We start from the raw sequence: 12,740 nt of genomic DNA, 5'->3' as shown, positions 1-12,740 counted from the left end.
TGTTCTCACGGGGTGGGATGGGGGGCTGGCGGCACACACAGGCCCCTCTCCAGGTCTGGAGTGACCTCCCTCAGGCGGGGATCAGACCAGGGGCGGGGGCTGTCAGCAGGTGCAGCCCCGAGCTGAGAGAGAGGAGCGCAGGGGAGGGAGAGAGAAGAAAGCTGGAAACCGTGGCACCCATCTGTCATCCCAGCACAGGGAGGCTGAGGCAGGAGGATCTCTGTGAGTTCAAGGCCACCCTGGGCTGCACAGCGAGATCCTGTCTCAAAAAACAAACCACAAAAATCTATAGAAACAGAGAACAGGCTCGGCCCCCGCCCGGGTGCCAGCTGGACGACAGTGGGGCGGCCGTCCTGGCGGTAGGAGCTCCCCGACTGGGCACACGGAGCAGGGGACAGAGGGTAACTCGTCAGAGCTGCTCCAGAAGGGCCAGGGTGACCTCTAAGATCCCTTCCAAGTCAGCAACTGCAGCTCCACACTGACAGACGCGAGGCGTGGGCTGTGCAGCTGTGGCCAGCGGGCGAGAGCCCTGGTGGCCGGGCGGACGTGGGGCCCTGAGATCCTCGCCCCTCGGAGGAGCTGCGTTTGAGCAGCTTGTTTTGGCAGCTGCTGCAGAGCCACTCAGTCCCGCAGGGAGAGTCCCTGCTGTCTCCTGGGACAAGAGCTCATTCATTCATTCGATGACCCTTTATGGGACCTCAGCCGGGCGTGTGTGGGGCTCCAGGCCGGCGTCACAGACCCCTGGGAAATCAAGGCCCCGCCTCGTGGGGGTCGCAGGTGAGTGTCAGGGTGCAGCCTGCGAGATGAGGCCAGAGGAGACCCACGGAGCCATCGATCATCGATCGGTGCCTAGGCTGAGGGATGGGGGTGGAGCCTCGGGCCGCAAGGGATGCTGGGGGGACTGCGGGGCGGGCACGGGAAGTGAGGGAGCATGGGACCCACGCGGGCACCAGCAGGGACGGGCGCACCGGGCTCTTGGATTTGACGCCTCGTCTGTCCCTGCCTTTAGCTCACGCTCTCTTCCCGTTTCCCTACTGCGGAAGGCGGCAGGGCTTGCAGGACATCAGGCCAGCAGCGCTGCCCCCGCCCTCCCTGGTGGGCTTCATGCCCATGTGGCCGCACTCTCAGGGGGCCAGAAACCCCTCCCGGCACCTCCCCTTCAGAGCCAACCCTGGGAGCCGTTTCAGTCCCCACTCGGCCCAGCCTTCCTCCCCGGGTGTAAAGTCGGGCCTCCTTCGCCCCTAGGCGGCACAGGGGTTCTGTCCCCCGAGCCCGGCACCTCCAGCCTGCTCCCTCTGGCTGAGGGCTCCCGACCCGTCCCCAAGCTCCGCCGGGACAGACTCACCACCCAGGGGGGCAGGCCCAGCCTCAGCCGTTCTCCCCGGGAAGGTGGCAAACAGGGAGCCCCGTCCCAGGCACACATACCGACAGACAGGAGGCAGACAGGCAGGGTCTGCCCCACCTCCTCTCTGCTTCTGCCTGGCCTTCCTCCCCTCACGCCTGGCCTGGCCACTTCTGAGGCTCCGTGTCAGACAGCTGTGCTGGGTCGGTCTATGGAAACTTGGCCTGTGCTCTGACCTGGGAGGGGGAACCAGGCAGACACCAGAGCCCACCACAGGGGCTAGTGAGGGTGGAGAGAGCTCGAGTCAAGCCTGGTGGTGCATGGCTGTCATCCTAGCACCCTGGGAGGCTGAGGCAGGAGGAGCCCAACCTGAGCAATTTAGCAACTTTGCAAGACCCTGACTCAAAATAAAAAATAAAAAGGGCTGGGGATGTAGTTCAGTGTGAAGGCCCTGGGTTCAATTCCCAGGACTGTGTGTGTGTGTGTGTGTGTGTGTGTGTGTGAGTGCACCGGGCAAGGCGTTGCACACCTGTAATCTCAGCTGTTTAGGAGGCTGAGGCAGGAGGATCTTAAACTGGAGGCCAGCCTGGGCAACTTAACAAGACTGTGTAAGGCACCCTCAATAAATGGAGTTACGATAAAGAAAAGGTCTAGGCAGGAGAGGGATAGAGAACCTTTTAGAATCCACTCATGTTCTAGTTTTCCATTTTCTCTGAAGCAAGTCTACTGCCTGGCTCTGGACTCAGCTTGTCCGTGTGTTAAGGGAACGTGGGTCACCTGGGGCGAGCCTGGCTGGTGCTGAGGGGCTGGGCTTGGGCAGGCCCCGAGGCTGCCCATCCTCCATCCCCTGCCACGAGCTCTGGCTCCTGTGGGGACAGCTGGGGAGGCTGAGTCAGGCAGGCTGGCTGTGGCAGGGCCAGCGTGCTGGCAGGGGATCTGGGCAGCTGTGGGCCAGGCTGTGTCACAGAGGTTTATTTGTCTTTGCTCTTGGGCCGCATCCCTGGCCTGCCTGTCATAAACCTCACTGAGCTTTTAAAATGTCCCTGTTCCCTTGCTGCCAGGCTGGCTGGTCTCCTTGGCACGGCCAGCAACACTTCATTCCTCTGAGGCCTCCTCCAGGCCCTGACACCTGGGCCACCCCAACAGCTTCCTGCCTCAGCTTCCTGCCAGGAGGGCTGGGGACCAGCTGGGGGTGTCAGGCTGCACTGGATCTCCCTTCACCTCCCCGCAGGGGAGAGCTGTGCCTGGGCCCTGAGGCTCGGGGAGTGGGCGCCCTGCCAGGGTGCCTTCCTAGACGCTGGCTGCGCCCCTGGTACTCCAGCCAGGCCCCACATGCGTCTGGAGGCACCATGGGCCCAAGGGGACAGACCCAAGGCCTCCAGCCGCTGGGGATGCTGTAGCAGAGCAGTGGGGGCGCTCAGGCCTCCCGGTGTGGACTGGGCCAGTCCTGGCCCGAGACTGGCACCCAGGGCTCGCTTCGAAGCCCCCCAGCCCCAGCTTCAGTGGGTCATGGGCTGTGGTGGTGCCCTGACTTGTAGATGCGTGGCTTTAACTCTGCTCATTTTTTATTTTTGCGAATCTTTATTCATGCAGGTCCGCAGTGCGTAATGATAACACTCACTGCGGGGAGCTGGTGCGGGCCACTGCTCACCTCCATTTTCACACCCCTCCCCCCTCCTCCACCTCTGCTTTATTGTCACAGGAATTGAGTTAGGGGCGCACCAATATGGCCTCAGCATCACCTGTTTCCAGAGGTCACCCCGAAGTGCTGGGCGTCAGGACTTCAGCACCGTGTGTGTGTGTGTGTGTGTGTGTGTGTGTGTGTGTGTTTGAGACAGGCTCTCAATGTGCAGTCCAGACTGGCCTTGAACTCGTGGCAGTCCTCCTACCTCAGCCTCCCGAGTGCTGGGATGACCCCACGCCTGGCACAGAATGTGTGATCTTGCAAGACATCCCGACTTCACCTAACTAGTCTGAGGTGCAGGGCACTCAGGCCCCGGAAATGCCGGTCAGAGAGAAGCAGTAGTTTTTGCCAGCTGTCTCTGGCTTAAAAATACAGAAACTGACTTTCTCACAGCTCTGGAAGCTAAAGGTCTGAGATCGAGAAGTCAGCAGGAGCCAGGTGTGGTGGCGAAAGCCTGTGACACTCCGGAGGCAGAGGCAGGAGGATCACCGTGACTCTGAGGCTGGCCTGGGCTACATGGTGAGTTTAGGGCCAGCCTGAACTACAAAGGAGTCCCTGTCTCAAAAAACCAAAAAAAAAAAAAAGTCACCAGGAGTCAGGGGTAATAGTGCACTCTGGGAGGCTCAGGCAGGAGGATTTTTTATTTTATTTTATTTTATTTCATTTTATTTTGGTGCCAGGGATTGAACTCGGGTCCTTGTGCTTGCCCAGCAGGCGGCAAAACCACTGAGCTAAATCCCTGGCCCAGGCAGGAGGATCTTGAGTTCAAGGCCACCCTGGGCAGACTCTGTCTCCAAAAAGAAAAAAGAACCCAAGATACCAACAGGGTTGGTTTCCCCTAAGGGCTCTCTCCTGGTTCTGCAGAGGCTGCCTTCTCCCTGTGTATTATCTCCCCTCTAACTACGAGGTTGGATCAAAAATATGGAGAATGTGGGGCCAGGGATTTAGCTCAGTGGTTCCCTGCAGGATCTGAGTTTGATACCCAGTACCCCCCCAAATATGGAGAATGTTAAAAATTGTTTTAATAATTGCTTACAGTGCACATTGCCATGAATCCCCCTTAAATTTCTTCCCCTTGCTTCAGACGCACTCATCCCATTGTCCTTGCTACTTCCTGCAGCGGCTCTGGAGTCCTCTTTCCTGAGTGTCTTTAGTTGCGTGGTCCTGGCTGCCTTGATGCCCTGAATCAATTCCAAACGTCTCCCTTCATGGTCATTTTGATTTTGAGGAGCGTCTGGAAGTCACACAGTTCCAGATCCAGTGGATAAGGTGGATGAGGATGCAGTATCATGTTTTCATTTGATGGAAATTGCTGTAAATGTTTGATCAACACTGGATGATCATACAAGAAGGTGAATGTTTAAATCTAAAGATGTATTATAGTAAAAGACATTGCCATGAATCCCTCTCAAAATCCTCAAAATCTCCTGGCTTGGAACACACTTATCGAATCATTCCTGGCAATGTGTCTTTTATTGTTAAAAATTAGTTTTTAAATTTAAACATCCAGCATCTCCTCCAGCAGTCATCCCTCACGTCCCCAAATTTCCTCTTCCTCCGAGGACACTAGTCACGTGGGTTAGGGATCACCCATGTGACTCGATCTTAACTCAGTTACCTCTTTCAAGACCCTGTCTTCAAATACAGCCACATTCTGGGGTACCGAGGTTAGGGCTTCAACACAGGAATGGGGGCACCGTTGTGACAGGAGAAAGACCGAGCCTGGGGTCTCCCAGCCCGCAGGGGCCCGTCCCTACCCAAACACGACCCTCCACTGGGGCATCTCAGACAGCGGGGCTCTGGAGCCGCGTGGGACAGGGTGGGGATGGCCTGTAGGCTGTCACCCCGTGTCACCCTGCCCGCGCAGGGCACAGGGAAGCTGGGCTTCTGGCCCGAGGCTCTGTGTCTGCATTGGTGCCGTCTGTCTCCCGCCCCAGGGCTGCCGCGTCCCAGAACGTGACTCCGCTGGCTGCTGCGCCCCAGGGCCCACCTGGTGGCCAAGGCTGAGCATCCCCTCTTCGCTCCACCTTGGCCCCAGTCCCGGGTGTCTCCGCCTCCCGCTGTGTCCACTTCCCACGACACCTTTCCCTAAAGGTCTGCATTTTGCTCTGCCGGAAATAGCACCTGAGGCCCCCTGTTGCCATCCTTGGGCCGGGACCTCTGGAAAGCAGGGCTGTCGGCCCTGGGCCTCTCTTGCTCCTGGGCTGCAGCCATTCAGCCTCTTTCTGTCTCCCTCTATCCCTGTGCAGGCATGAAACGCCCGCTGAGCCCTGGCCCCCCGGGTGAGAGACAGCCCCCTGAGTCCGGAGCTGCCGAGTGCCCCCCACGGCCCCCAGAGGCCCCGAAGGCCAAGCGGGAGCGGAAGCAGCCATCGTACACGCTGTGTGCTGTGTGCAACATCCAGCTCAACTCGGAGGCCCAGGCTCAGGTGCACTGCGGGGGGCGAGCACACCAGCGGCGGCTGCGCCAGCTGCGCCTGGGCCCTGGGCCCTCGGAACCAGGTCAGTGTGCAGGGCTCGGATGGGGATCCTCAGGCCTTTGGGAGACCCTGACTCTGGGGGCCTCCCAGGGACCTTTGGGGTCCGAGCCCTAGGCTCAGCTCGAGCCTGCTGCAGGGTGAGCCTTCAGCCAAGGCCTCCTGTCACTGGCAGGCCCTGCTCTGAGGGCCGGGTCTGCAGGGGCTGGATGCTGGGAGGCCCAGGAGGCCCCTTCCCCCGACTGCGGAGCAGATTTCTGGGGAATGGGTGACTGCGTGCCTTGGGTGAGGAGATACCAGCTGACAGGCAGGGTGGACACAGTGTCACAGCCGCCGGGTGCAGGAGGCCTGAGCATCCTCGCCCTTTGCTCCTAGGCTGCAGCTACCGAAATGCATCTCAAAGCCCAGCTCGGTGCTTTGCCGGGGCCACGCTGACCTCAGACTCCTGCCTGGGAGCTGCATGTCCTCTGGGTGACACTCATGGGGCACCTGCTCTGTCCCCCTCCATGAACACAATGTGCTGGGGCCACAGAGCACCCCCCCAGCCTGACTGAGTCTGACTTCGGGGCTGAGCCAGGCACAGAGAGCAGGGGTGTGCTGTGCCAGCCCAGGTGACAGGCCCGTGCTTCTGGGGATGGCAGGAAAGGAGGTCGGGGCGAGGGGAGAGAGGTTGGAACCCAGGCTCCGTGCGCCCAGCGTTCGGATGCGCGTGTGTGGACAGACGTGTGCAGGTCTCGGTGACTCGCTGGTGGAGGATGGAGGGCCGGGCCGTGGGGTGTGGGCTGGGCCTTGAGTCTGTAGGGTCCCCAGTGTGTCAAGAGCTCTGCCGTGGAGCTGGAGCCCCAGCCCTTTTTCTATTCTGAGCCAGGGTCTTGCTAAGTTGCCCAGGCTGGGCTCGAGTGTTGCAATTCTCCCGCCTCAGCCTCTTGACTCGCTCCGATTACAGGGGTGTGCCAGGGCGCGTGGCTCACTGGAGCACTTTGGGCGGGAGTAATTTGTTTCCTGGTGTCCCCAGCAAAGGAGAGGAGTGAGGCTTAGGGGTCATGAGAAAGAAAGGGACGGCATGGAAGGCTGGGCCCCGGGCCCTGGTGCAGCAGAGTGGGCTCCGTGCAGGCTGGGAAGGGGCCCTGGAGGGAGGGAGGGGTGGCTTTGGGGCGGTCACCGTTTTAGCGTCTCTCTCCACGAGCCACCTGCCTGGTACTTAAGCGGCCGGTTACGTCGTCGGTGTCCTCCGGGCACCCCAAGCCCAGTGGAGGGCAGATGGAGCCCTGGCCTGGGGGCGGGGCCTGTGACCTGGGGAGACTGGGATTCTGGGCTCCGTGGGCTGTGACACCCAGCACTCACTGGTGCGGTGTGGAATTCCTCCCGTGTCCTTGCCTGGGGGACAAGAACAGCAGCTGCCCCGTGTCGGGCACAGCAGGCAAGGGAGGGGCAGGGTCAGCAGCCCCCTGAATGCTGCTTCCCCTGGGGACTCCAGCCGGGGAGGCCAGGTCAAGTGCGAGGGCCTCACTGCGCTGCACCCCACACCCTCAGCCCCCGGGGCCGCCCCAGGAAGGGCACTTGTTCCGGGGAGCTGTCACTCCGACTAGGGGGCTGTGGGGCTCGGGTCCATGTGACAGGCGTTAGACAGGGCGGGAGCCTCTCAGCTCCTGTCCCCGGTGGGCCAGGGGCTGTGAGGAGGGGAGCCGGCTCCTCAGCCAGACCCAGCTCTGGGGTCCTCCTGCCAACACCCTGGGGACCCTCACTTCCCCGCCTCCCGCCTGTCCCCAGTGACCCTGCTGACCATCACACACGTGTGCACACACACATGCACACCTGCGTGCCAAGACAAGTGTGCTTGGTTCTTCCACACCTGCAGAGACCAAGTGCTGGCTCAGGCTTCCTCGCTGTGACCACAGGGACACGGGTGGGAAGCTGTGACCTGCCTGCCCCTGCTCAAGAGCCATTCTGCTCACAAAGTCCCCCCACCTGCAGCAGGGCAGGCGGCCCAGGAGCAGGTGACGACCTCCGTCCACACCCTGCACAGCAGCGAGGATAAGCCACCTCCCCAAGGCCACACGGCGGGCTGGGATCCTGGCCTCTGACTCTAAATCCTCTCGAGCCTAGCCCTGGCGAGGAGAGCAGCCGATGTGCACACCTGTGATCCCAGCAGTGGGGAGGCTGAAGCAGGAGGATCACACAAGTTTAAGGCCAGCCTGGGGTACATAGTGAGACCCTGCCTCAACAAGCAAACAAAACAAAACAAAAAGCTCAGAAAGCCAGGGAAGGAAGAAATGGCTTCAGCCCTGGCTACTGAACTGCTCAGGGCAGGGTAGACAGGAGGGACACAGGACACCGGGGGCCAGGGTCAGCTCCTGCCCAAATGGCCCCTCCTCTCCTCTTCCTGGAAGCCTTCTTCCTGCCGCTGCTGCCCCAAGATCAAAGACTGCGAGCTCAGCTCACACCTGAGTCCCTGCCCCCCCCCCACAGCCGCAGGGGGATTAATTTCAAGTCCATCAGGGCCCAGGCTCCCAGAGCACTGCCATGCTCACCTCCCAGTGTGGTTGGTTCCTCCTCGCTGACTCTGTCCTGAGGGTGCGCTGCTCCCCTAACCTCCTGGACCCTGGCCATCAGCAGCCTGGAGCCAGGAGAGGGGCGAGGTGTGGGACAAAGGTTCTGCCTGCCTTGGTGGGGAGCTCTGGCTTGGGCTCCCTTCCTTTCCGTCCCCCAGAGCACCTTCCTGGTCTCGAAAACCTGTTTTGTTTTCTGGGCTGCCTGGCAGTCAAATTCCAGGCCCTTGTCCGTGGAGATAGGGCTGGAGTCTGGAATGCAGACTGATCCAGCCTCGCTGGCCCTCTCCCAATCTTCTGTCCCTCCCAGTTGCCAGGTGCCAGGTGTGCAGGGGCGCAGGTGAGCAGGCTGCAGCTTCCAGCGGGGGTGGGGTCTCAGCTGAGCCGGGGACCCCCATTCCAAGTAGCAGGGCCCAGGCCCCTACCGCCACCCCGCAGCAAATGCTCTGTGGCAAAATGAGCTTCTCTGAGCCTCAGTTTACCCTTCAACAAAAGCAGGTAATGGAAAGGGCCGGGCAGGGGAGGATGAGGCAGGACAGACTGCAGCAAGGTCTTCCTGGCAGGCAAGGGAGGGGCCAGCAGCCCTCTGTCCCTGAGGTCTCTGTGGACAGAACCCGCTGGTGCGCCCCTCCCCACCCATGTCCTGTGGCCTCGCCAGGGCAGGACGTGCCTGGCTTGTTGCCTGCCTGGGGTTGAGGGGGCCAGGGAGCAGGCAGCTCCTTCCTCTGGGCCCGGGGCTGGCAGGAGTCCCTCCCTCACAGCCTGCCCTCCTGTCCCCCACTCCCTCCCTTCTGTCACTCTGGCTGAGTTTCATTTGCTCTGCGCTCTAGTCTCCCTTGCAGAGCCTGTAAAAAGCCGACCATGCTCCGGGGTGAGTGCAGCCCCAGAACCGGGCTGGGGAGCCCAGAGGCTGGGGGTGCTGCCAGCCCCAAGCCTCATACTTTTCCTGCCACTGTGGGCCCCCAAAGTTGTCTGTCAGAGACACAGACGCGGCAGCCAGTTGCCCCAGCTCCAGGCTGGTTGGGTACACCCAGGAACAAAGGTGGGGGCAGGAGTGGCTGGGGAGCTCCAGGAGCCCCCTGCAGGGTCCCGGGCTGCACAGCTGGCACATGGCGTCCCCAGGACCGGCAGAAGCTTCCAAGTACCAGATCGGATCTTCAACACCCCTGAGGGGCTGGGGGTGCTGAAGCTGGAAGAGCAGACTGGGGGACAGGAGCAGGTGGGTGCCCATGGCGCTGGGCTTGACAGAGGTGCCCCCCCTTGTCTGGGGTCTCCCCACTTGCCTTGCACACAAGGGGCTGCCTGGGAACAGTCACCGTCCTTTCAGGAATGTTTTGGGGACCGACTTCAGGAGCAAGAGCTCAGAGCCCAGCCCGGGAGTGGGCTGTGGGGCTCCTCCAGTTTGTGGGGGAAGGGGTGCTCTGGATATCAAAACTTCCTCAGAGGTGCAGACCACCCAGAAGTGGGTGGGGTTGGGGAATGTGCGAGCCCCTGGGTGTGGTGGGAACCCTAACCCTACAGGGAAGAGGCAAGCGTGGGTCTTGGCTCAGTCTCTGCGCTGATCCCCTATTTTGGCTCCTTTTCACTGCACCCCATTTTTCTGGCAGAGCTTTGGTTTTATCTGAGATAGAAATGTCAGGCTATAGTTTGCGGTGCCTGTGTGCACCTCTGGGAGGGGCCGCCCATCTGGCCTGGGGCTTGGGCTGGGGCTGAGGAATGGGGAGACTGCGGTGTGCTCTTATGAGGCAGGTGTGTCTGAGTGTGTAAGGCAGTGCGTGCATGAGCTGTTGGGTCTGTGCGTCCACGTGTCTGTCCCTCCGATGCACACACACACACGAACGTCTGCTAATCGTGTGCATCTGCGTACACATGCGTGCTCCCATGGGGCCCCTGTGGGTGTGTGTGCACGCATGCGTGTGTGCACAGCAGTGTGTGCAGCCAGAGGACTCAGCCTCACTGGGGACACAGATGCATGCGTGTACCCTGGTGTCTTCCCGTCCCATTTGTGTGCGTGTGTGCACGTGCGTGTGCGTGCGTGTGTGTGTGTGTGTTACTGCCCAACAGCAGGAAGTGGCTTCCCTGAGTCCCCTCCCCTGGTGGCAGCAAGGGTGCTGTATCACAGACACCTGCTCCCCGGCACTTGAGGTCTGCCCTGTGTGGCCCCCTGAGGCACCTGACCCTTGAGCTGTGGACCCCGTGCCTGGCCTGGGTGGGGAGGGACTGCCCTGAACGCTCAGCCGTCAGAGCCCCCACCCACCCTGATGCTTTCGGGGTGCAGTCTGGACCCGGCAGCCCCTGTGCCATCTGGGGGTGGTGAGGTGTCCAGGGGAGGTCCCTTTGTCTGATGGAGCCAGGTGCCTGCAGGCGTGTGTCTGGGCCACAGCTCCGCAGGGGATGGGGTGAAGGGTGCTGGGCACAGTGCCGGAGGCTTCGGAGGGGCCAGGTCTCGGATCAGCTGTACCTGGGCCCAGAGGTGACATTGGGGGGGGGCCCGGCTGGCCGGAAGGAGAGCTGGGCCTGAGAGTGCGCTGGGCCCCTTGCCCACAGCACAGGCCAGCCCCCTTTGGGTGGCAGCTGTGGTCCCAGGGCCCCACTATCCCCCATGTCTCCCACTTCACGGGAGAGTGGAAGGCGAAGGTGAAGGTTAAACCAGACAGGAAGAACTGGGCCCTGCGGCTCTGGGAAGAGTTCACAGCTTCCTGACCTCCCCTCCCCCACTTCCTTCCTCCCAGGCACAAGGAACGCAGCACAATCACTGAAACAGAGCCCCAACCTCAGACCCCTCCCTTGTCGGGCGAGCAGTCAGGGTCCCCAACATTCCCTCGAGACCGAGCAGTCAGGGTCCCCAACATTCCCTCGAGACCGAGACTCCATCTTCTCTCATCAGACACACCCCTTTTTTCATTTAAATATGTTTGTTTTGGGCCGGGGATTTAGCTCAGTGTTTCCACCGCCAGCCTCGAAAGCGCAAAGTCCCGAGTTTGATCCCTGGTACCCCCCCCCCCAAAAATGTTTTTTGGGGTTTTTTTTGTTTTTTGAGACAGGGTCTCACTGTATAGTTTAGGCTGCTCTTGAACTCACTATGTAGCCCAGGCTGGCCTCGAACTCCCAGCGATCCTCCTGCCTCAGCCTTCTGAGTGCTGGGATCCCAGGTGTGCGCCACCACGTCCGGCTTCCTTTAAAAATTTTTGGTACGGGGTCTAAGTGGTTAAGTTGCCCAGACTGGGCTAGAACTTGGCGACCCTCCCACCTCAGCCTCCCAGAGTCTAGGGGCCTGGCAGCGACCTGCTTGGTGACGGGTGGCTGCACCAGGAACGCGCGTCCCCGTGTGGAAGACCCGGCCTCTCCCTGCGCACCTTCGGTTGCTCCTGCTCCGGAGCCCTCGGCCCCCAGCTCTGGCGGACACTGGGCCCGGGAGCCCGCACAAGCTCTGCTGCTACCCCGGCCCGCGCTCTGTGGCCCCGGAGTGGGCGGAGAGGGCCTGAGGTGGGCGGAGCGGGGCGGTGGGAGGGGCAGAAGAGCAGGACGCGATTGGTGGGCGAGGGGCGGGGCGCCGTCTGGTGGGCGGGGGCAGCCAGGTGAGTAAGGCGCCTCTCCGGCCCGGTTGCCGCCTGTGGCTGCCATCGCTCGGTGGATCCCGGTGGCGGCCGAGGGTGTGTGTGTGTGTGTGTGTGTGTGTGTGTGTGTGTGTGTTCCCCCCGGCGATACCGTTTGGGGCTCCCACTCGGGGGAGGGGCCCGCAGGGCACCTCCTGGGTCGGCTGAGGCGGGGGGCGTGACCTTGTCTAGCCCACGGTCCCAAGGACTGGGCGCGGAGGTGCTCTGTGCCGCGTGTCGCGAGCCTGGCTGGCGTGGGCCGAATCGGGAGTCACTGACAGCCCCGAGGTACGGCTGGTGGCCGCGGCGCCGGACAGGGCCGTTCTGGAATCCCCCCACCTGCTCTGTTTCTTTCATTCAAACACCGAGCGAGGTCACTCATTCGCCCCCGTGCAGAAATGGGGCGGCATTGCAGCCCCTGGGGTGTGGAAAGGACCCGGGGGACTTCCGGGAGGAAGGGGACCCCGGCCTCGCTTCCCCATAAGGTCCTCTGAGCGGCCTGGCTGGTCACACAATCGCTGGCACGTGGGGGACCCTGCTCAGCTCTCTGGCGAGCCCCCCCTTCCTCACTCACTCAGATCATGGCGGGCACTGGCTGGTGTCAGACCTGAAGGAGTGAGCTCTCCCCAACTTGCAGGGAAGGGAGGGGGTGGAGCAACAGAGCTACGCAAAAACAAGCAGAGATCTGTAAACTGGGACCACCATAGCTAGAAAAGAACAGGACTTCCTGGGAAAGGACATTCGGAGCCACTTCCTCTGAAGAGGGGACAGCTAAGGCCAGAAGGGGAACCGATTAGGTAGGCAAAAGGTGAGAGGGAGAGCAGGAACATTTTAGAAGGGCAGCGTGTGGAAAGGTCCTGGGGTTGGGGACCTGGCACCCTGAGGAGCCAGAGGAGGCTGCTGTTGCTGGCTGGGGTGGGAGTCATGGTGGCGGCTGGAGGGCTCAGCAAGGTGGGGCATCTGACAGACCTGGAAAGGGATTCTGACACTATCAGGGAGGGGGTCTAAGCAGAAAGAGGTGAAGGGGACCAGAACAAGGCCACCAGGTGGTGCTGCGAGAAGAGCGGACAGGTTGCCTGGGTCCTGGAGGTGG

At 61.5% G+C, this 12,740-nt stretch overlaps 1 protein-coding gene and 1 long non-coding RNA gene across 3 annotated transcripts in view; one reads left to right on the top strand and one right to left on the bottom strand.

Annotated features, from left to right (window-relative positions):
• The window catches only part of Znf385c (zinc finger protein 385C), a 31,732-nt gene that overhangs the window by 8,829 nt on the left and 10,163 nt on the right, over nucleotides 1-12,740 (top strand). For both annotated transcript variants that reach the window (XM_013077643.3, XM_004859364.3), the window contains exon 2: nucleotides 5,276-5,527. In XM_013077643.3, the coding sequence (XP_012933097.1) occupies nucleotides 5,278-5,527 (250 nt within the window). In that variant the 5' untranslated portion in view covers nucleotides 5,276-5,277. The remainder of the gene's footprint in view (nucleotides 1-5,275; nucleotides 5,528-12,740) is intronic.
• On the bottom strand, nucleotides 4,214-11,509 carry LOC147821066 (uncharacterized). Its single transcript, XR_015447752.1, has 3 exons — nucleotides 11,408-11,509; nucleotides 11,133-11,227; nucleotides 4,214-4,338 (listed from the first exon to the last, which is right to left on the bottom strand). It is a non-coding gene; the product is annotated as an uncharacterized LOC147821066 (long non-coding RNA).

The sequence above is a fragment of the Heterocephalus glaber genome, unplaced genomic scaffold, assembly GCF_053883595.1.
Source record: "Heterocephalus glaber isolate CG9 unplaced genomic scaffold, H.glaber_assembly_v1.0 deba00001773, whole genome shotgun sequence".
Classification (NCBI taxonomy): domain Eukaryota; kingdom Metazoa; phylum Chordata; class Mammalia; order Rodentia; family Bathyergidae; genus Heterocephalus; species Heterocephalus glaber.
The sequence above is the reverse complement of the archived record's forward strand: the minus strand, read 5'-3'. Positions and strand labels throughout refer to the sequence as shown.